The 22,940-nt window shown below is 49.4% G+C and overlaps 2 protein-coding genes across 9 annotated transcripts in view; one reads left to right on the forward strand and one right to left on the reverse strand.

The window, feature by feature from the left end:
* ZFYVE1 (zinc finger FYVE-type containing 1) overlaps positions 1-3,401 on the forward strand; it is a 44,819-nt gene extending 41,418 nt beyond the window's left edge. The window contains exons 11-13 of one of the 2 annotated variants that reach the window (XR_011465602.1): positions 175-288; positions 1,740-2,041; positions 2,918-3,401. Coding sequence is in view for 1 of the 2 variants with exons in the window: in XM_070377590.1 (XP_070233691.1) it covers positions 175-288; positions 1,740-1,972 (347 nt within the window). In the remaining variant the exon portion in view is untranslated. Of the gene's footprint in view, positions 1-174; positions 289-1,739 lie in introns of both variants that reach the window. The other variant, XM_070377590.1, reaches the window with a different exon arrangement.
* A 68-nt stretch (positions 3,402-3,469) lies between these two features.
* DCAF4 (DDB1 and CUL4 associated factor 4) overlaps positions 3,470-22,940 on the reverse strand; it is a 39,695-nt gene continuing 20,224 nt past the window's right edge. For 3 of the 7 annotated variants that reach the window (XM_070377593.1, XM_070377591.1, XM_070377594.1), the window contains exons 4-14: positions 22,764-22,921; positions 21,960-22,042; positions 20,777-20,879; positions 18,607-18,750; positions 17,875-17,924; positions 14,056-14,135; positions 12,962-13,060; positions 12,751-12,848; positions 11,719-11,892; positions 11,252-11,366; positions 9,322-9,711 (exon numbers count right to left, since the gene is read on the reverse strand). In XM_070377593.1, the coding sequence (XP_070233694.1) occupies positions 9,518-9,711; positions 11,252-11,366; positions 11,719-11,892; positions 12,751-12,848; positions 12,962-13,060; positions 14,056-14,135; positions 17,875-17,924; positions 18,607-18,750; positions 20,777-20,879; positions 21,960-22,042; positions 22,764-22,921 (1,298 nt within the window). In that variant the 3' untranslated portion in view covers positions 9,322-9,517. Of the gene's footprint in view, positions 4,196-9,321; positions 9,712-11,167; positions 11,367-11,718; positions 11,893-12,750; positions 12,849-12,961; positions 13,061-14,055; positions 14,136-17,874; positions 17,925-18,606; positions 18,751-20,776; positions 20,880-21,959; positions 22,043-22,763; positions 22,939-22,940 lie in introns of those variants that run through there. The other 4 variants (XR_011465603.1, XM_070377592.1, XM_070377595.1 and 1 more) reach the window with 4 other exon arrangements.

Genomic DNA, 22,940 nt, shown 5'->3' on the forward strand with positions numbered 1-22,940 from the left:
CAGAGACCTGAGGTAGAGGAGTGGCAGACCTCACTGGCTGTGGTGTGCGTGCCCACAGCCCAGACCCTTGCCACCCTTGCAAAATGGCACAGGGTGCCCTGGGAGAAGCGTCTAGAATTTTTCATTTGGGAAATGACTCAGAGGTGATGGCATTTCCTTCATCATTGTCTGCAGATGTCACTGAGGCACAGGGGGACGACGAAGGTGGGACGCTGATCGCTCGGAAGGTGGGCGAGGCCGTGCAGAACACTTTAGGAGCCGTGGTGACAGCCATTGACATACCACTAGGTGGGCCTGGCAGTGCCTCTCGGGTGCGGTGTGTGTGGGTGAGGGCTCGAGGAGTGCCGTGCCTTGGGCTGTTGTTTTGTCAGCCTGCTGACCTGGATTGAGTTGGGCAGCAAGGACGCGACTGAGAATTTACTTTCCCTGCTTCATGCTGAATACCTTGGTGGTTTCATGTCTATTCCTGGAGGCCATCCTCTTAGGCCATCTATTGCTGCATAATAAACCACCTGAAAATGGAAAGGCTTAAAACAATCACGTCTCAACAGGACAGGCAAGCATTCTTCTCTAAGTGGCATTGCCGGGAATTACTGCTGGACTTTCCAGTATGGCAGCTGGACGGGTCTTGAGGGGCCAAGCCAACCTCACTTACACACTGGCTAGCCTGGCAGAGCTGCCTCGAAGGCTGGGCTCAGGAGAACTTCCCCCTCACCCCATTCCCTGTATTCCCCACGCCTCTGCACATGGTTTCTCCAGTGCTAGCGATTCCTTACGTAGTGCCTCAGGGCTCTCAGACAGGCCTGGGCCTGGAAACCAGCTCTTCTGCTAGAGACTGCTGTAGTCACAGAGCCTGCCTAGATTCAAGAGAAGGGGCAGGGCCTCAATCTGCCACACCAGCCAAGCTGTTATTCCTTTAAGATTGAAGAGAGCCACTCACCTGATGTGAAGGGGCGGGCTTATAACCAGGATGGGAAGAGGGAGATGAAGGGAAACCTGCCAGTGTGCGGAGGGCTTAGGCAGGGCTGACTGGGCCTGGGGCATTCCAGCCCTTCATAGGGGAGAGACCAAGGGCTCCTGGGTGGCTGTGATGACAATTGCATGGATCAGATTTGATCACATGGCTCACAGAATGAGCTGATGACAGGCTTTTGACTTGAGAGTGTAGAAATAGATGGATTTATCCAGCCTGGAGGCTCAAGTTGCATCTGCTCTCAGGTGACCAGGAGGGGCAGGGGCCGCCCTTGGCAGAACCTTCCAACTGTGCTTAACAGGCACTCACTTGCTGAGCACTCACTGGCTGTTGGGTCCCAGCTCATCAGACACTTTATTTCTTATAATCTTGTAACTGCTTTTGAAGGTGGGTTGTTATAGATGAGTAAACCCAAGGCCCTGAGACTCTAAGGAACCTGTCAATCCCACAGCTGACTGACTGAGGCTCAGTGGAACTGGGATGAAGCTGTGTCCTGACTCCAAAGCCCGAACTTCACCATTCCGCCAGTGGTTCTTAATTCAGCCGTAGTTTAGGCTCACCTGGAGAGCGTACTAGATAGGTACATATCAGTGCCAGACATCCTGACCTGTGTGGTAGGGGGTGAGGGAGCCCTGGGTGGAAGGGGTGATGTGTGTGTGCTTAGACTGTGAGCCAGTGAAGTGTCTGTCGCTGGCGTCTCGCCCGGTGGGACTCGGGGTGCTGGGTCCCGCGTGTGCCGCCCATCATGGCCCCTTCCGTGACGCAGGTCTGGTGAAGGATGCAGCCAGGCCGGCCTACTGGGTCCCGGACCATGAGATCCTGCACTGCCACAGCTGCCGGAAGGAGTTCAGCGTCAAGCTCTCGAAACACCACTGCCGGGCCTGCGGACAGGGCTTCTGCGACGAGTGTTCCCACGACCGCCGGGCTGTCCCCTCTCGAGGCTGGGACCATCCTGTCCGAGTCTGCTTTAACTGCAATAAAAAGCCCGGTGACCTTTAACCCCAGCTCCCTCTCCGAGTCCTTCACAATTCCTTAGGTTCTCAGGGTTAGAAACAAGGTCGTGCTGAGGTAGGCCCTCCTCCTGGTCACCTGTGGCGGTGTGTGTCCTCTCTCCTCATCCCGGGGGCCCTGTTCCCACTGTGGGGTGGCGGGCGGGGGGGTGCAGACAGCGAGTCGGGGCGAGCCGGGCGGCGGGCCCGAAGGCGTGAACCCCACCAGGGCGGGCAGCCTGAGCAGCTTAGAGCAAAGGGGAATGAACTCGAATCCACTGCATTTTATTTCAGTTAAAAATAATACGTACGTAAATATATATACACACACACACACGTATATACATACAAAAGGAATGTGGAGGCGTTCACGCTGTCGCTGGCCGTGAACACCCGCGCAGTCCGTCCCCAGCAGGGATCCGGGGGCAGCGGGCAGCAGGTCTTCCCCCCACAAAACCGAGCCAAGTCCAAGGCCACTGCACCACTAGCCTCCCTCTGCTGCTTCTCTCCGAGCCTTCGAAGCCTTCATGCCCCTCGGCTGCCAGGGTAGGAGCTTCCCAGGGACCTTCTGCTGGGGGTGGCCTGCGGGGGAGCTCCCTGGGCCCTCCAGAGTTAGATCCCAATCCCTGGCCTTGGCCTGTTTCAGAGACCACCCAGCTTCGCGTGCAGGTCACGGATGGGTGGAGGGTGTGGTAGGGTCCCCGGACCCAAGGAGTCCCCAAGCGCAGGTGACGTGATGTCCCTCGAGCGGGGGCGGGCACGGAAGGAGACGGGCCTTCCCCAGCAGTGTTCCCTGCTTGTCGATGCTTCCATTCGCTCCACCACTTGGCTTTCCCTGCCCCGCAGTGAGCACCTGCCCTCACCCTCCCCCCCCAGCCCCCGCGAGCCCCCCATCTACTGAGTGTTGCACTAGGGTTCTTGCTTATTTTGAAGTGTCTTAATTCTTTATTCCCAGACACACGACCCCTTGAGCTGTTGGAGGGGTGGTCATGAGAAATCTTCCAGGGAAAGAGCACAGAACGGACTGTTAGTGGTTTTTTCAAAGTATATACAAACATTTCAGCGGATCATTACGAAAAAATTCTCCAGTCCTGGCGAGAGAAGTCAGATGAACGTTTGTTTCTCAAGAGCTGGGACATCCATATCTGTCGTGACTGGAAAGAGACCGTTGTGCTGAAATCCTGTCATCATGGTGGATTTTATCGTCAATGGCCAAAAAGGAAGAATTCGAAGTGACACAGTTCTTGACTGAACTGGGGGGTGGGCCAAGCCTCAGGGAGGTACGTGGTGGTCACTTGGTGTCGCTGACGTGAGCCCTGGACACGTGTTGGTCCCTCTCAGACCTGCTTCCTTCCCGCCTCCCGTGGCCCAGTGACTGAGGCCTGCTCTAGTACTGTGTATTATGAAATTCGCCGTTATAAAGGAGTCTTCCTGCGGAATATGGACTGTGGCCTTTTTCCTTTAAGTTCATCAGTATTATCTTGGTACCTCTTTCTAGTTGATGAAAAGTGAAAGAAAGTGAAGTCGCTCAGTCGTATCTGACTCTTTGCGACCCCATGGACTGAAGCCTACCAGGTTCCACCGTCCATGGGATTTTCCAGGCAAGAATACTGGAGTGGTGGCCATTTCCTTCTCCAGATCTTCCCAACCCAGGGATTGAATCTGGGTCTCCCGCAGTGTAGGCAGACGCTTTACTGTCTGAGCCACCAGGGACGTCCCCTAGTTGATGAAAGCTGGTGGCTTTTCAGAGCAAAAGCCAAGTGAGAGGTATATTTTACCTGTGAATATCTCAGTTTATTCCCTGGGAATGCTCTCTCCCAGAAGAGATTAGGTGTTACTAGTGACCTGTGGAAGCCCTGGGAAGAGACTCTTCTCCTTTTGTATCTGCCCCTTGGTGTCGATCCTCTGCCCTGCCTTGCTCTGTCTGTTCAGCTCCCGTTGAACAACTGTTCACCGTCTCCTGTCCTGTCGTGTGGGGCCGCCCCTGAGCATGGTGTCTGCTGGACCACACAGGAAAGATGCAGACAAGTCTTCCGAACTCGCTTTCTTACACTAGTCAGACCAGGAGAGAAGAAGAAGGTAACCCGGTATCAGAATAACCAAAAGTTCTCTCTTTTGTCCTACACACCCAGTGTTCATCTTGGTTTTGCGGTGGCTGCTTTAATTCAGATGAGGCCAAGAGTGCAGGTGGGTGGGTGGTAGGAGCAAGCAGGGAGATGGGTCCAGAAGTCACCTGTAGGAAAACTAGGTTTAAGGAGATCTTACACTTCGAGGGCAAAAGTAAAAATTCCATTCTCTCTAACACCGGGGGTTGAATAGATTTCTTGAGCAGGAGACCTTGTTAGCTGTCTCACTCATTAGCAGACCTTAGGCAAACTGCTTTCTTTTCAGTACCCCACCCCCAGTATATTGGCATGATCTTCACCTGCTTCGTAGGGTCCTAAGAATTAAACGGGAATAATGAATGGTGAAAAAACATACTCAGTGTCTACATGTGGTAAGTAAGTGCTGGGGAAGCTAAGCGCCCTGGAGGTTTCTGTGAAGCTCAGACTCAACCGATTTGAGTTGTTGAGTTGAGTTCAGTCGCTCAGTCGTGTCCGACTCTTTGCCACCCCATGAATCGCAGCACGCCAGGCCTCCCTGTCCTTCACCAACTCCCAGAGTTCACCCAGACCCACCCCATCGAGTCAGTGATGCCATCCAGCCATCTCATCCTCTGTCGTCCCCTTCTCCTGCCCCCAATCCCTCCCAGCATCAGAGTCTTTTCCAATGAGTCAACTCTTCGCATGAGGTGGCCAAAGTATTCGAGTTTCAGCTTTAGCATCATTCCTTCCAAAGAAATCCCAGGGCTGATCTCCTTCAGAATGGACTGGTTGGATCTCCTTGCAGTCCAAGGGACTCTCAAGAGTCTTCCAACACCACAGTTCAAAAGCATCAATTCTTCGGTGCTTAGCCTTCTTCACAGTCCAACTCTCACATCCACACATGACCACAGGAAAAACCGTAGCCTTGACTAGACAGACCTTTGTTGACAAAGTAATGTCTCTGCTTTTGAATATGCTATCTAGGTTGGTCATAACTTTCCTTCCAAGGAGTAAGCATCTTTTAATTTCATGGCTGCACTCACCATCTGCAGTGATTCTGGAGCCCCCAAAAATAAAGTCTGACACTGTTTCCACTGTTTCCCCATCTATTTCCCATGAAGTGATGGGACTGGATGCCATGATCTTCGTTTTCTGAATGTTGAGCTTTAAGCCAACTTTTTCACTCTCCACTTTCACTTTGATCAAGAGGCTTTTTAGTTCCTCTTCACTTTCTGCCATAAGGGTGGTGTCATGTGCATATCTGAGGTTATTGATTTTTCTCCCGGCAATCTTGATTCCAGCTTGTGTTTCTTCCAGTCCAGCGTTTCTTATGATGTACTGTGCATAGAAGTTAAATAAGCAGGGTGACAATATACAGCCTTGATGTACTCCTTTTCCTATCTGGAACCAGTCTGTTGTTCCATGTCCAGTTCTAACTGTTGCTTCCTGACCTGCATACAAATTTCTCAAGAGGCAGGTCAGGTGGTCTGGTATTCCCATCTCTTTCAGAATTTTCCACAGTTTATTGTGATCCACACAGTCAAAGGCTTTGGCATAGTCAATAAAGCAGAAATAGATGTTTTTCTGGAACTCTCTTCCTTTTTCCATGATCCAGCAAGTGTTGGCAATTTGATCTCTGGTTCCTCTGCCTTTTCTAAAACCAGCTTGAACATCAGGAAGTTCATGGTTCACGTATTGCTGAAGCCTGGTTTGGAGAATTTTGAGCATTACTTTACTAGTGTGTGAGATGAGTGCAATTGTGTGGTAGTTTGAGCATTCTTTGGCATTGCCTTTCTTTGAGATTGGAATGAAAACTGACCTTTTCCAGTCCTGTGGCCACTGCTGAGTTTTCCGAATTTGCTGGCATATTGAGTGCAGCACTTTCACAGCATCATCTTTCAGGATTTGAAATAGCTCAACTGGAATTCCATTACCTCCACTAGCTTTGTTTATAGTGATGCTTTCTAAGGCCCACTTGTCTTCACATTCCAGGATGTCTGGCTCTAGGTGGGTGATCACACCATCGTGATTATCTGGATCGTGAAGATCTTTTTTGTACAGTTCTTCTGTGTATTCTTGCCATCTCTTCTTAATATCTTCTGCTTCTGTTAGGTCCATACCATTTCTGTCCTTTATCGAGCCCATCTTTGCATGAAATGTTCCCTTGGTATCTCTAATTTTCTTGAAGAGATCTCTGTTTTTCCCATTCTGTTGTTTTCCTCTAATTCTTTGCATTGATCGCAACAGTTAGACAATTACAGATGAAACAGATCGGAGGACAGCTTGCACAGATGCCCAGGTGAGGGTGAAACATGTCCCAAGAGAAGGGGCAACAGGCTAAGGTGTGTGTTCACATCTCAAGGCCATGTTTTATCCCGAGGCATAAGAAGCCATTGAGTGCAGGCATCTTTGGGGAAAGGTCATTCTCATGGCGGTGGCCTGAAGAGGCAGACGTCAAGGAGTGGGCCTGGAGGCATCTACCGTTGTAACATGAATGGAGAAATTTAGCCTGCAGTTGTTTTCAGAGACGGTTACAGGGAACATTTAGACCAGGACAGAGTGAGGGCTCACAGGTAAGAGGTAAGCAGGTGGTGCCCTTGTTGTGGGCACCGAGTGTTGACCGGTGGGCATTTCTGGTGACCAGTCTGTGCTACTGTTCTCATCCGTTAAGAAGGCCACGAGCAAGGAAACAGCAAAGGGTTTATCGGAGCCTGGTGCTGACGCCACCCTCTGTTCATTCTAGACCTTTCATTGGCACCCGGAGGATCAGGGCAAAAGGCCCTAACAGACCTGCAAGTGAAAAATGCCTCCAGAGTGTATGACAGACTTAGTCTTCGGGACACTCTTAACAAGCAGTGTGCCAAAATGCTTTATCAACTTTGCAGTGAAGTTTAACCACTTTTCATATCATCTAGAGCAAATGTTAGGAGCAGTGACCACTAACCAAACATAAGAACAGATTGCTAAATTAAGAATTTTGATCATGTCCTCACCTCCTTTTTTTTTTTTTTTTAAGCCTAAGGCAAACATACAACTAATTCTTTGACAACTGTATTTGCCTAGTAAGAAACCTGGGCTATGGGACAGTTGACAAGGCATTAGGAAGGTGTTTTGGAATGTGATGTGCTCAGTCATGTCCAACTCTTTGCGACCCCATGGACTGCAGCCCACCATGCTCCTCTCTGTCCATGGGATTTTCTAGGCAAGAATATTGGAGTGGGTTGCCATTTCCTCCTCCAGGGGATCTTCCTGACCCAGGGATTGAACCTCCGTCTCCTGGGTCTCTTGCATTGCAGGTATAACCACCAGCTACATCTCAGAGCTCATCAGGTACTTTTTTGAGTAGTCAGTTGTCTCCTGTCTCTGAGAGACAGTGTACTGTTCAAAAGTGGACTGAGTAGCCACAGCTTCTTTGCAGTACAGAACTGTGGCAAAAGCTCTGCACTAGAGGTGCAATACCAAAGATACTCTCTGTAGAAGGCAGATCTTCTTATGAACAAACTTGTGAGAACTTAGAACTTCTGGGGGTGAAAGTATGAGTGATATTAGGGTCACAGCTTAGCACTTATGCTTGTTTGTGCTCTTCGGGTGGGGGCATGTCACCAAAATCAATCCAAAAGATTCTGCTGTGATTGGTCAGCTGGACCTTTCAATCATAAGGCTATTTCCTGAGTCCTCCATGCAGGTCAGCATGCCAGGGCTGCAGAGATACAGGGGCGATGTCTAAATGATTGAACACCTAAGAATTCTGGTAATTGGCAAGCTTCTTGCCTTTGAGTGCCAGAGCCAGAAAAACTTATTTACTTGGTGATTAAATATGAAATGCTAGCATTGCCCCAAGCTGCCTTGTGATTTCTCCTTAGCACTAGCAGTGTGATACCCAAGTACTGTCAGCAACTGGAGGAGTGTGGAAAGTAGAGGATGTGGTCTCTTCTGGTACCAATGCCAGGTCTGTGATCTGTGGTCAATTTCTCTGCCCAGAAAACGATGTTGATAATTTTTATATTATTACTACTGCCCTACCTCCTTTATGGGTTGTTTTAAGGGTCTAGTCAGGTTAAGATAGGGGAAAGTCATTTATAAAACCTAAAGCTCTGAAAACATTTATTATAACATACAGCTCATCTATGGGATGACCATTCTGATACTCTAATGAGTTTTGGATTTGTTTCTCTGTACATTAAGTTGTAGGAGGGTTCTGGCAGGACACAGATGTGTAACACTTAAGGGGATAACTGTAGAGTGTGTTAATTGGCGAAGCACATTGGACTAACAACAGAGAGATGCAATTACCAGCTGCAGGTCTGAAGGGACAAATGGAGAGAAGTTCCTGGAATCCAGAGAGCTGTGTTCCAGCAGAAGCTGTAGCCTGGGGTGGAGGGAAACAGCCACAGCTCTGCAAACCCCAAAAGGAGGGGAGCCAGAAACTAACACTCTCCCCTCAAGCTCCTGTCTGCTTTCCTGCTGTTATGTTCGATTGGCTGAACCCAACCCAGGCCAGGGAGCCTGCTGAAAGCTTTGCAGAAAAGCCACGAAAGCTGGCCTCAGTCTCCATCTTTTGTTCCCTCACCCAAGATCTGAGCAGGTGTTGCCGTAGCTGGTTTGATGCTACAGCAGCCAAGCATCACGAGGTTCTAAATCATGAACAGAAATGACACACCATGTTGTGGTTCTTTATCTGGTAGAAAGACCCGCTCTTTATATTAACACTCTGTATAAACATCTCACAAACCACTTCTCTTGGATTACAAAAAGGCCAAGCCCGTTTTCTTTGAATTGGGGCCCTTGAATGGATGTTCAAGTCACCACGATAAATACAGGAGCTGCTGTATCTAACAGTTTGGAAGGTGCTTCAAGAAATGCATGCTAAGGCCTGCCTAGCATCTGAAAGGATCCACCTTTCCTATGAAAGCCAATGAATGGTAATAAATGAGAATCTGAGAGATCTGACACTGGTGTTGAGTGAGTTTGAGAAGGCTAATTTAATGATGACCAACTCAGCCTTAAAAATCTTCTTCTAGAGACTCAGAGAAATGACTTTCCCTTCTTCTCACCTGGCTTTCTCAAGGATGTCTTTCTGGGACCCAGGCACTGACTACTAACAGTCTCATCAGGCTTCTTGAAAGGGCTTTTGGTGAAAAAAGCAGCTTTAGTTACTGTCTATCTTCAGCCTTTAGAAAATTATTTTTTGTTAAAAAAAGAGGGGAAGAGAGATCCTAAGGAATTCAACAAGAAATAGGCACCTTTTATGAAAAGGACTTTCAAGGCTCACAACTTAACCGAGATCACTTTACTGAAGTATCTCCACATAAAACATATCACCTCTTCCTCCGCAGCTGGATGGATGGTACATGTGCACACAGACGACCCACTTAAAATGCCCTCACTGGAAACAGCAACTGTGGCAAAAATACGGCTACCTTAGCTCCCTTGAGTAACATTCACACCCCTCCAGGCCGCACCCTGCAGAGTTAGCTGTAGGAGAAGCAGTAAAGGTCCTGCCGGACAGCCATGAGCAGCCCTGGCGCTCCCTGGGCGCCCCCAAGACGAGAAGAGAAGGCCACGCTGGGGATGTCGGCCTTGGAGGTGGGGTATGGGGAGGGTATGGTTCTGAGTAGTTGGCCGTCGTGGAGGCTCCAGATTCTTGTGTAGCAGTCCTGGCCCACTAAGAGAGAGGGAAGACATGCTGCAGGTTAGTGAGAATGCACAGGACCAGGGCGGAGGGCAGGGGGTGGAAACTGTGGCCCTGGCTTCCACGATTCCTAAGGGCTAAAGGTGATTCCACATGAGCCAAGCAAACTCACAACGGAAATTGTCTCTACAGATAAGATGTCCCTTTTGAAAATTAAAGTCACAGGTTGCCCTGGTGCTCCAGAATTGCGAGTTGCCGGTGTTCAAAGGGACAAGATGCAAAGGCTGGCTGTGACACCCTGGGTGGTTCATGGGGCATCTTGGCTATTGGGTGGCCCATTCTGTTTCTCTTGGTGACAAGGGCTGTTCAAGAGGGAGCCCAGCCCACCTGTTCTAGATGACATGCAGCTCATTTCCTTTTTATGAGATAGTAACCAGGATGATCTTTAATTTCATTACATCCCGGGGCAAACTGGGTGATAACTCTCTCCAAAACATTTTCTGCTTTAGTGATTCAGTTCATAAGACTTTATAGTCTTCAGTATTCACAGGTCAGAGGAAAGAGACACCAGACACCACTGATTACAGCAGCCCGGACAGCCAGTATACGCTACTGGGGGAAAGGGCAGACCTCAGGCTTCACGGACTTAAGTGTGTGCTTCCGACCATCCGAGTTGACTCTATGACCTTGGGGGTGGGTCAGTTCGGGTCATGCAGTTCAAGAATTACTGCAGTCAGCCCACTCCCTACATCTGCTTCTCAACAAGGCTCGTATCTTTCCTATCATCCAGAACACAGAAACTCTTCTGCAGTGAAAACTTGTGGAAAATAGACTTAAGGAAGCTAACTGCTGGTGGTGTGGTAAGAGTAGTAAAAAATTCTAAGAAAGTTCTAGCGAAGTGATGCTTCTCAGCCACAAAAAATTTCACAGCAGATAGGTACTTTCTGTAGGAATATTAGAAAACTTGAGATCTGTGAAGACTAAGAACATACACCTTAATGCCAAGGGCCTACTATTTCATTTGTGAAAGTGCTGAATAATTATATAATATAATCTATGATCAACTCGTAACTCCTTTCAAGGGGGTTTGGTGCTCGAAAGCTCTGCTTCTATTCTACACATCATGGGATCACAGTGGTGGTGGTAAAGGGACCGGGCATTGGTTCCTTTACAATGACCTTCATCTCTGTTCTCAGCATCCTCTGGTAGAAGCATGAGTACAAAGAACAGGGGCTCAAGCTTTGCGACAGGACGGCCGCCCTGAATGCGGACCTGGTGAACAGACTTAACCCCCACACCCAGGTCTCCTAAGTTGCTGTGTTTTATTGCTCCTCACTGGCCTGTAACTGAAGTGATGTCTGCCCAGTGACATGGAGACAAAGGGCTATCCACATGCTGGGGGTTAAACTGTTGCTCACTGATGGCCAACTTTGCACCCCATCTTGACTCCCAGACCCCAGGTGTCCAAACCCCCCTTTATTCAGCTTGCCATAGAGTCATGTCTTCTCTGCTTTAGCTGCTGGGGGTCCTCAGGGTCAGGGTCAGTGGGATGGAATGCCTCGTCCCCAGCTACCTGCCACCATGATTCCTTCCTCCTCGTGCACGTGCAGGGGCAGGTGGGCATACTCGTTCACGTGCCCTTCGTACTGCCTGATGCACTTGGTGGTCCTCAGGTCCCACAGCTTGATCTGTGGGAAGAAGCACAGAGGCTGTCAGGAAGGGTCCATCCAGCACGTACTGGTGAGCCCCAGGCGTGAAAGCCAGCGGGGGCGAGGTGTCTCCACAGACCTCTTCAAGTGAGAAAATGTAAGGCGCCCGCTCTGAGTCTGAGAACCTATCAGAGGCACCAGGACAAGTGCCCCATCCCTTTAGACCAGATGGGGCTCCGAGTGGGCGGCAAAGCAGCTGCCCTGCACACCTGGCACCTCACCTGGTCTCCACATGCCTCTCCCCTGCCGCGGTCCGACACAGGAGCCTCTCCTGCCGAGCCCCTCCCCTGGCCCAGAGCAGCTCCGTGGCTGCAGTCAGCAGTACCCGTACCGTTCCGGCCATGTCGGACGCCATCAGGCGCTGTTCTTCTTGGAGGATCTGCACAGAGGTCACTGCAGAGTCGTGGAACAGGCGGGTGGCCTTCCAGCCCTTGCCCTGATTTTGACAACGCAGATCAATGGCAAAGATTTCGCCAGAACGACAGCCGTTAAACAGCAAAGGAGCCTGTGGAGAGAAGGACTGTTTGGTACCTCCCTCCACGTCTGCGAAGAGTGAGTCCCCCAGAACACACCCCCCGTCTCCCTTCTCTGGATCAGAGGGATGGGTAGAGGCAGGCTGGTTAGGGTTCGAGCTTCAGCGGAGACGGAAGGGTTTCTTATCAAAGGTCAAGAACTGGACATCACGTGTCCCTCCAGTGTCCTCCCCGCTGGCTGCGACAGGCCCTTAAGGCCTCACCCTGAACCCCTCCCCTCCCGTGAAGTGAGGGTGTCCCATCCCCGCCCAGGTTATGAGTGAGAAAGTAGGTGATGAGAGTGGAGTAAAACAGACTAGAAATCCAGGGAAGACACGGGTCCCAAATAGAGTGGGAAGATGGCTGAAGAAACCAGAATGATGAGTTCTGTGCTTATTGCCAAAAGCAGGTCAGCACATCTCTTCCACCCTTTGAAAGAAAGGTGGCATTTTCTATAGGTCGAGTCTTTGAAATGTAGTAAGGACCAGAATTTTAATTTTTAAATTTATCAAATGGGTAGCTTGCCAACTGCATATAAAACTGTTACAAACTGGGACATAATTTATACATTAAAGTTTTTTTACTGTCCTGCTGGCTAATCTAAGTACTCAAGAACTAACACTTCATTGAAACTTTAGGAAGTTGCTGAAAGCCAGCTGAGCCAGGCCTTTCTAGATCGGCCAAATTTCATTCAGCACTGACTTATTCACCCATGAATCACTTCGGATGCCCTCTTTTTCCCTGTATATGAGAGAGGAGGACTAGATTTCACACAAGGGAATCCCATTCCAGCCCAGCACAAGGTCGCCTCTTGGGAAACTCTGAGTTAGGCCCTCCCCAGTGCAACCAACCGTGACAGCAAACTGCTGGGTCAAGACGTCACTGCTGGTCCCAAACGACTGCCGGTGTCCCGTCACCACGCTGGTCACCAGGACTCGCCGAGACAAGCCTGAGAGAGACGGAGACAGGGCGGACAATGTCCCTCTCGGTCCGGGGAGAGGAACTGTGGACTGGTGTTTCAGGTCTGTGCCCTCTCTCACTCTGGGCAGCTGGGTGGCTCACCTGTACTAAAGCAGTTGTTTGCCTGGATGTTCAGGGACCACGCGCAGGACCAGGCCCCGGGGATCCGGAAACTGCAGAGCATGCCAGGCCGGTCTCCTGCTGAGGGAACAATGTTTCAAGTCCAGCTGTGTGATCTTAAGCAAACTTTCTGTTCATTTTTTAAAATTGATAAAACATACATTAAGGGCACAAATCATACTATACTCCTTAATGAGTTCTCTCAAAGTAAGTAGAGCTTTGTAACCACCACCCAGGTTACTAGAACATTCTAGTACCCTGATACTCTTCATGTTTCTTCCCAATTACTACCCTCCTCACTCCTCCCTAAAGGAAACCACTATCCTGACTTCTAAAAGCATCTCTTGGTTTTGTAAGGCAAATTCTGAACCTCTTTTTGCCTCAGTTTCCTCATCTGTAAAATGATGATACTATATCCTCCTGCTTCACAAACTGGCTGTATGATGAAACGCTAGGCACAAGGCTAAGTGTGCATTAAATCACTTAATCTTCCATGTAACCCGAGGGGGCAGATATTTACTTTCCAGAGGTTAAGCAATCTCTTCAAGATGGTTAGGGGCAGAGCTGGGATTCATGTCAGGTCTACCTGAGAGGCCTGATCCTTGTCTCTGAACCTAATTCTCTGAAACTGAAAACTTCATATCCAGAATGCTGCCAGGCCGTCAGACTGCCTTCAGCCATACAGAATCTAAGTATCCCTGACAGCACCTTCCATACAGTAGGAGCTTAACAGATGCTCTCTTGGTGATCTGTATATAGGCAGCCTAAATAAATATTTTCATCTCCTATACTGGTTACACATGCTTTTAACTGTTCTGGCTGCTGAAAAGACCCAAAAGGAGGGGATAAGTGAAGATGTACACGCTTCCAGTACAAATCCTGGGTGGGGTTTAGGGAATCCTCCCAGGTGCTCTGCAGACTGTCCCCATCCTGCGAGCTCCCACTTGGACTCACCAGCCTGTGGTCCCCACCCGTCTTGTCCAAGCCATCACCACAGAGCTTATGCTGCTGCTGGCTGCAGCTCCTGGGAGGCAGAGGACAAAGATGTCCCCCAGCAACTCCTTATCCATCAGTACCTGCATGATTACTGACAAACAGCGACGTGGGGAGCAGGGTGGCACAGCCCGGAGTCTCTGCAATTCCCATGAGGCACAGCCTGGAAGAGCTGTTAAGGACAGTCAAGAACGAGTCTCCTCCAGGAGGAGAATGGGCATCAGCACTCTCCAAAAAAATCATCCACATTTAACAGGCTCCATGTTCCATATTTAGTTTTGGATATTTTAAAAGGAAAAAAATGTCACAGATACACTTAAAGGCCCCTTTTTAACTCCCCCCACATAGAATTGCGACTCTAAAACAAGTCTGAGTTCTAGGCCTTAATATTTCTACTACACAGTATTTGTCCTTAAGCAATGTAAAGAAGCATTTGATTTTAAAATACATGTAAATGGCGTCACACACAATCTTCTACAACTGTTCAACGTACATTATCTCCGAGACGTAACTGTGGTAGTGTTTGTAGCTCTGGTTCAACCACTTGCACCACAGAGCACCCCTTTGTATGAACAGACCACAGTTTATTTATCTGGGATCCTGCTGCTGAAGTGGGTTTTGCCCCCGCCCGCATCCTTTTTTCCTCTCTTCTTGTCCTTCTGTCTTCCACTCCCATGTATGGGAAGCTTCTCTTAAGAGTTTCTTACACCTGTGATAAGGATTTCACTTTACACTACAGTGTGCCATATACACACAAACATTTGAAACAGGAGTTCCGTAAAACAGTCACCCTTACTAAATAGGAAACCGGCATCTTCTAGCAGTTTTCCCCATTCTCCTCCTACACCAAAACTTGGCTCTATCAGACCTTAAAAACTGTGTTTATCTGAATGGGTATAAATTACCTTTCAATTCGCACTTCTCTGGCTACATCTGATAGTCATCAGGCTTCCCTTCCTTTGAGCTGTCACTTTATGTCCTTTGCCTGCTTTTCTACTGGACCGTCTTCTGATGTGGTTCCTTTCCCTTCAGAGTTTCAATAGAAACCTGTGTTTATTCCCTACTTCCTCGCCTTTTACTCTTCAACCCACTGAAATCCAGGTCAGACCTTCATCTTTTCAGTGAGATGTTCTCCACCAAGGTCTCCAGTGAGGTCTTAATACCTAAACCCGATGAATGCCTTCCGGTCCTGCCCTGAGCCATGCAGCAGTTTCTAATGGCACACTCCTTGGCTCCGTAAGCACTCCCCTGGCGTTCCATCCTTGGACCTTCTATCGCTAAGACACCCCAGCCTAGGCTCTAAAGCCTCGTAAACTCGTGTCTCTCCTCCACTCCTGCTCATCAGTTCACTCTCTTGCCACTACTCTGGGTCCTGCAGCAGCCTTCCACCCAAGGTCTCATCCTCACCAGTCAACCACCCTCACTGCCATTTGAGAAGTGAATCCATGACGACTGTTCTCCAGGGGCATCCCACAGCCCTGAGGATGTGGTTTTGCAAGGTCCTACCTAGCCAAAAACATCATGGCTACCAAGCCACTTACTGCTGTCCAATGTGCCAAGCTCGCTTCTCACTCTTCCTTCTAATGGGCGCTCTGTCCCCTCCTTCCCATGTGGGGATCACCTCCAGAAAGGCCACCCAATTCCTGTACTCTACAACTGCCCCATGGCCATCACTGCAGACTTGATCACCTGTTGAGGTGCCTAGTTCCTACCTTCCACAGGGGTTGCAGATGCTCAATAAATGATGGAATGAATATACACACTTCATCGAAAAATGTACATCTGTGCCAAGCAGGCAATAGTCTTGACCACCTGCATGTGTGACGTGTGGGTATCATGTTGCCTTGGGTGGCAAGCCTCATGTTAAGTATCTCTACTACAGAGGCTGTTGAAATTATACATGAGAACCCTGATCTGGGCAGCTCAGTACTTTCTTAAATAAATTTCTTTTCCTTTTAGGTTTGTAGGGTAAGGATGGGAGAAAGTCCTTACCCATGTTATTATGGCTGAAACCCAGGTTACACTCAAACTCTGCATGGTACTTGCAAGGGCCAGTATCAAAGATTTAATCCTTTAATAGGCCACAGGTCAATGAAGAAACTAGTTAAGCGTAGAAAAAATTCAGTTGACCCTTCCGCCATTCCAGAGAAAAGAGCAGATGGCTGGTCTGAACCAGGTGTCATTTTTCTAAAGGGAGAAAGTTCAAGACCTTCAGTAAAAGCAGCAGGTGTGTAAAAGCCTGATTACCTGAAATGACCACCAGAGGGCAAGCTGCTGATCAAAGAGCAATAGACCCCAGTCATTAAACCCCACTACAGGCGTGCTTTGTTTTATAATGCTTTGCTTTACTGCTCTTTGCAGATAGTGGACTTTTTAATATATTTTTAAAACAAATTGAGAATCCGTAACAACCTGACGTTGAGCAAGTCCACTACTGTTGCTATTTCCCCGACGGCATTTGTTCATTTTGTGTTTTTCTGTCACATTTTGGTAATTCTCACAACATTTCAGAATTTTTCGTTACTATTTTACGTTATAGTAATCTGTGATCAATGATCTTTGATGTCTATTGCAAAAAGATTGACTTGTCGTCAACAAGTCAAACTCAGATGATGATTAGCACTTTTAACAACAGTATTTCTAAGATAAGGTGTGTACGTTGTTGCTCAAATATAACGCTGCTGCACACTTACCAGGATAGTGTAAACAACTTTTATATGTACTGGGAAACCAAAAAATTCATGTGACTTGCTTTATTACGATATTCTTTTCGTTGCAGTGGTCTGGAACTGAACCTACACTCTCTCTGAGGTAGGCCTATAAATGAATTTTATCCTCACAAAGAGAAGCATGGAAAAATGCCATATTGTCTGAAGATCAGAAATGGGAGTGAGGTTCTTGTTTTGCCTTTTTAAAGGCTTGATCTCTTCTGCCCTCTGGTTAAGATCAAGACAGTAACAGGTGGTCCTATCACTACACAAACCCCACCAAACGAAAGCCACCTAAAACTTTCTACTTACAGAACACACACAGTTTGTCTTACATAAAATTTATAATCAGATCCTAATAAAACCCTTTGAAACAGAGTGTTGTGGAACAAATAAAAAAAAAACAAACCCCGCAAACCAAACTAACAGATTCCAATTGAGGCATCATTTGTTGAGGACCCATGACATGGCCAAGCACTGTGCTGAGTGTACTCACAGATGTTAACCAGTTAACCTGAGGACAGCTCTAAGTTAGGTAAAACAAGTGGTCACACAGTTTCAAGAGCTCATTTGTTATGGAAGTAAACCACAAGACTCATTAGCACGTGGCTTCGACTTTGGGTCCTTCTCTCCATGAAGGACACGATGGACAGCTGACCTCTGCACCATCAAGAGCCCCAGGGAGCCCAGCTGCCCTGACTGGGCACTGTGTGCCCCTACAATCTGGGAAGGGAAGATGGAGACGAGAATGAAGAGTGCTCTGAAGAAGGCCTAGGGCCCACAGCCCCAGTGCACGTCCAGGGACACCCTTTCTGCTGTGCCCTCAGCCTCCCCGCCCTGCCTGCAAGGTTCCCCTTCCCTCTGTCTCAGGAGGACCTGGGGTCCCTTTTCATGGCTTTACTGTTCCTTTGCGCTTGGTTCCTCTGCTAAAGCACTGACTCTCGAGCCCAGGACTCTGTCTGATACGTGGTGCCATCAGCACAGTTTCAGCACTTCAACTACTTCTCTGTGCTCATGGGGATCCCTGTTTTCTAGCGGATGCACCGCTCTTTCCTTCAGGGGAGACATGCCTGCAGAATGGCCCAGACCTCTGGACACTAAGACACCGAGACACAGTCTCACAAACCCCACAGGTGCCCAGGTCTACACCAGTGTGCAGCCCGCCCACCAAACCTCTTCAATGCCCAAAGATACAGAACGTGGGAATCCAGGTGATTCAGTGAGGCCCAGCACATGGCGTTCACCTGGTGAGGAAAGACAAGATGGGAAGACTGGTCTGACTGCCAACTTAGAATCAGACGCTTTCTTACAGAACACAGACACATGACTGCTTTCTTCAGGTCTCACTCCTTGAATAGGGGCTGGAACGAGCTTCTGAGGACAAGGAAGCTCCCTGCCCACTGCGTAGAACCTTGAGGGCAAGGGGAGGAAGCAACTCCTGGGCTGGGGTCCTTCATCATCAGCATGGGGGCCTCATAATGAAGCATCTGGTATCCCGTCCAGGGAGGGGATGGATTCTCTGCAACGGATCTCACTTAACCCAGAAACCATTTTCAAGCTGTGTCTGTCTTGTGGCCCAGGTCTCAACCGAAGAGGAAATCACAGTTTCTTACAGATGCCATCACCCCAAATCAATGTAAAGGCTGCCCGCTAGTCAGCAAGCAAGGCTCTTTACATTTATGTAAATTTCAGTGCTGGCTAGACTGGCTGGGAGATGGAACACAGGATGATGCAGTGGGAGGACCCTCTGCCCACCGTGGCGCACCTCCCAGGAGCTAAAACACAACGTTTTCCCTTGTGAAAATGAGGTAATGGAGCCCTGCCTCCTTCACCAAGCTCTCCTCTCCTCTGAGTGTGACCAACTACCACAGTGCCCTGGATCCAAAGGCAAAGCGGCTGCCAAGGCTATAGCGCAGGGCAGCATACCTTCCGGTTGGTGAAATAGAGGTTTTCGTGCATGTGCACCCTGAACGTGGGGGTCTTCAGGCCGTGCAGGCTGATGATGCCGTACTTTGAGCCCCCGACTTTGACATCGTTCACAGTGAAGAGCCGGTCACTGTTGGTATCCGCCTGGAGAGGGGAGGTGGACTGTGGGTGACTGCCCAGGCTGAGCCAGGTGGGCTGCCTAAGACCAACTGCCCAGTCCCCACGTTCTCTGTGCATTCCCACCAGGTGAGGGCCCCTGTCCATGAGGGAATGTGGAGTGACCTGACTTGCCCCTACGTGGTGTAGCCATCACCGGGCAAAGCTAACAGATATCTAGTCTCACAACTCAGAGGCAAAAACAGCAGTGAGGGGCACGGCCAGCAAGTCTGACTTCACTCAACTGGGTGTGGGAGAGTCCTAACGTCCACCCAGAGGACTGCTCAGATGAGCCTCATGGTGACACAGCACGTGGCCATCATGCAGGCCACACAGCAATGTGGGAAATGCTAGTTATAACTGGCAAGGGCTAAAAGATTCCTATTACACAGCTACTGTGATTACCACCGCAGGAGACCCCAGTTCGATTCCTGGGTCAGGAAGATCTGCTAGAGAAGGGAAAGGCTACCCCCTCCAGTATTCTCAGGCTTCCCCTGTGGCTCAGCTGGTAAAGAATCCGCCTGAAATGTGGGAGATCTGGGTTTGATCCTTAAGTTGGGAAGATCCCCTGGAGAAGGGAAAGGCTACACACTCCAGTATTGTGGCCTGGAGAATGCCATGGACTGTACAGTCCATGGGGTGGCAAAGAGTCGGACATGACTGAGCGGCTTTCACTTCACTATGATTACCACCAAGTAAAAAAAGGCACTGCGTGGGGAAAAAAATTGTAATAAAAAGATGGCACTGGGATGTGGGCTATTTTTAAGCTTTTCTTTTCTCATTTAAAAGATGTGGTTAATTATTTCAAAGCAAAACCTTTATATGTGTGTTTTTAATATATATGTATAAATATACACATATACACACTGGTTTGGATGCTGGTGAAAACACACTCCCTTTGCGAGTTCACTCGGCAAGAACAAGTATGTTCCTGAAGAATCATTTCCATGGCTAGCGTCAGATTGAGCACCTGATCCCTGGGTGACAAACTGCCCTTCCCACCCCTCTGGTCACACCCGCCATCCAGGCGGGGAGGGACCTGCAGGCACCAGCACCGCAGTGTGAGGACCGAGGGCCCAGGCCCTGCTAAAGCGGCAGGCGCACAGCGACCTCTACTGTCCCCGCCCGGTCTACTGGAGGGAAGGGGCTCCGGAGGGGAACCCACCACCAGAAAGGATTCTGCTCGACTGAGGTCAAACTGTAGCCCAAACACAGGAGAGAATGTGAGTTCTGGCCCCCAACACACCTTACGCAGAAGGGTTCTGCTGCCGAGGTCTCCTGGGGCCGGACCTCAATGGTCAATTCCATCGCCTCAGCCTCCCATCCTACCAGTAGACCACTGAGGTTCTCTCACTCTCCTTGACTGGCCCTCTGCCTCCAGGAAGGCCTCCAGGGGTTGCCAGTCTAGCTCAGTGGTCTGACTCCTTCCGTCTGTGGTGGACACTCTGATCCTCTGCCAGCATTTCTCTGGCCCCTGGCTTCTGGTTTGGGTCTAACCAGAAGTGGGAACTTTCTGTTCCCCAGAAATGATGCAATGGATGAGGAAACGGAGGTGTGCTGGATGAGCAGGCCCTGCTAATGAAGTCAGGGACAAAGCAAGAGACGAATACGCCATTGCTTCTGAAGGACGCTGGAACTTCAGGTTTGGCCACCAAACCCTGTCCAGCACGGAAAGGACTAGAGGCCACTGGTCCACTGTGTGCTTTCTCACCTGTGTACACAACATACCCAGTGGAAAGTTACTTAGTGATGGTTCTCCATTGGCATGTGCGGACTGTGGCTTTAATGAATGTCAAGTGACACAGCTGTAGTGGGGCTGACAACGGTCACAGCACAGCCTGTCTCGCCAGCTTGGCATCTGCCGCTGGTAGCTGCTTGTTAGAACCGTAATACCTGATTTCAAGCCTAGAGGCTTCTATGCGGTCAGCCTTGATGGAAAGCAAAGCGAAGCCACAAATGGCCCAGGGGACAGCCACTACACCCCGGCACCCGCAGACGGCTCCCTTGCACTCACCATTATCAGGTTAAACTGGTCACTTGCCAAAGCGGAGGGATCCGAGCTCTGAATTTGGACCTTTTTCCTCTGCATGCAGCTCACTCGCAGCTCGTGGGCTAAACTGCAGAGGAGAAGGAGAGCAGCATGGGAGGGTGGACGCCGCACGTAGGTATCCATGAAGAAGACGCAGGGCTTCTGCTCTGTCCCCCACCCAGAAGACCATCTTTGTGGGTCAGTTCTCTCTCTGTGTTAAATCTCAGCAGTGGAGCTGAACAAGGCTCCAAGGAAGCTCGATTTAAGAATCTTAGGAAAACGACAGCAAAGAAATGGCTGGCTCACTCATGGTGTCAAAGAAGGGCACACTAGAAAGATTAGTTTTGGATCATCTAGCTCAACTCTTTCTCTTGGGATGAACAGCGTGTGACCGAATGGAACAACCTGCGGCAGGGCACACAGTTCCCGTGCAGCCGCCCATCCGATTGGCTCCTTTCCTCTTCACCAAGGACTGAGCATGTCTTCAGGTGAAGAACTAGACCTTTAACTCTTTTCCCACCTGCCCTGGCTGACACTGTCTGTAGGGCCGGCCTTCCCCACTCATGTTGTTCTTCCCGGCCCAGCTGTAGCAGGAAGCAGAACGCAGGGCCTAGGAGCTCAGACTTGGGGGTCAGATGGATGGTCGGTCCCCTTTCTACTTTTACCCTGAACAAATCATTCCACTCTGAGTCTCAGTCTCTTCGTTTGGAAGCTGGGGGAAGGGTCAACCTACCTCACAGGTCTTTAGTTAGAACTGTAGACATCACAAGTGTTTGAAGTTTAGTACATACCCATTTAATGTGCCATTTTTGCTGACAACTCGTTAGAAGGAGAAAAGGAGGCAGAAGTCTGATGGAATGAAGTTAAAGGACCTTCTACTTAACTAGAAACAAACTACAGGTAACGAAGAGGAAACACCTTGAGAAATTCCTGCCCAGTTTCTCTGCCTGGATGCATTCCCCGCTCTCCCTGGCTCTAGAGGGGAGGTGATGCTCCCAGCGCTGACTTCAGCAGCGGAAGGCAGGCTGTGGGCTGAAGCGCCTCCTCTGTGAAGGTTCCTCAAAGAGCAGCTACGCACGCTATGCCCACTTAATTCTTGGACCATGGAAATAAAAAAATACGAAAAGAACACTGATGAAGAAAACATAACCATGAGGCATTATCTTACCGGCAGTAACTGGTGGCGTTGAGAAAACCCAGCTTGCTTTTCTGGAGTAAGGAAGATGCATTAAATCCCAACCTGGCTATTTTCTAAATTAAAGAGAGAAAGATGCGATGAAGTTTTCTGTTATTGTATAATGGATTCTGTTTTTAGGATGTGATGAAGAAACAGGTACTAAGTTGACAGAAATTACATGCATAAAAATCTGATCCTCTCCTGTGCTAGTCTCCTCTCCTTGGAAAGAGAAAAAGCCTATCACAAGAAAGTATGTGAGAGCTACAAAGTCTGCTCGGCACCCCTCTCTCCAAGGGCCCTGTCAACTTAAACCTGCGATGAGGCCACTGAGCTAGCGAGTGCAGGAATGGCCTGGCCACTCGGGTCTGCATCATGCTTTCCGTTTGAGCTACCATGACGGTGGGGCCTGGATTTTCCACTCCACTACTCCTGTGATCACTGAGATATCCTGGCGTCTCATTCCCAGAAGGGGTCCTGGAGACCCTCCTATACAAACCACATGTTCTGGTTTTCCATTGAAAAGATACAGTCACAGAGGCTGTATCAGGTTGCTAACCAAGAACCTCCAGGGGAGGAACAGAGTGTCAGGATTACTGATGAAACCCAGCGAATGAGAAAAGGTGGTGGTGGTGGGAGGAGTATCTTGCCGGTTCCTATTCTCTTCATCAGGTCCCCTTCAGGGAAGTGTGCTACGCCGAGTCTTATGGGGGGTGTTTCACTGCCGCCTCCTTGTGGCAGTGGGTGGACGCTGGCAGGAGTGGCGGGCACGGGCAGCCCCTGGGGTGCGGCACCTACCTTTCCCTGCTGCTCCTCTTCCTCTAGCAGCCTCAGCCTCTTGCGCTCCATTTCCTTCTGCCGGATACTCTCCTTTGTGAGCGGGTTGCAGTTGTTATGGCCAGGCAGCAAGCGGAAGTAGCGCTTCTTTTCAGGATCAAAGTAATAGCCTGGTAGATCTTACATCAAAAGAGATCT

This window comes from Bos mutus, chromosome 10 (genome assembly GCF_027580195.1).
Source record: "Bos mutus isolate GX-2022 chromosome 10, NWIPB_WYAK_1.1, whole genome shotgun sequence".
NCBI classification, from domain to species: domain Eukaryota; kingdom Metazoa; phylum Chordata; class Mammalia; order Artiodactyla; family Bovidae; genus Bos; species Bos mutus.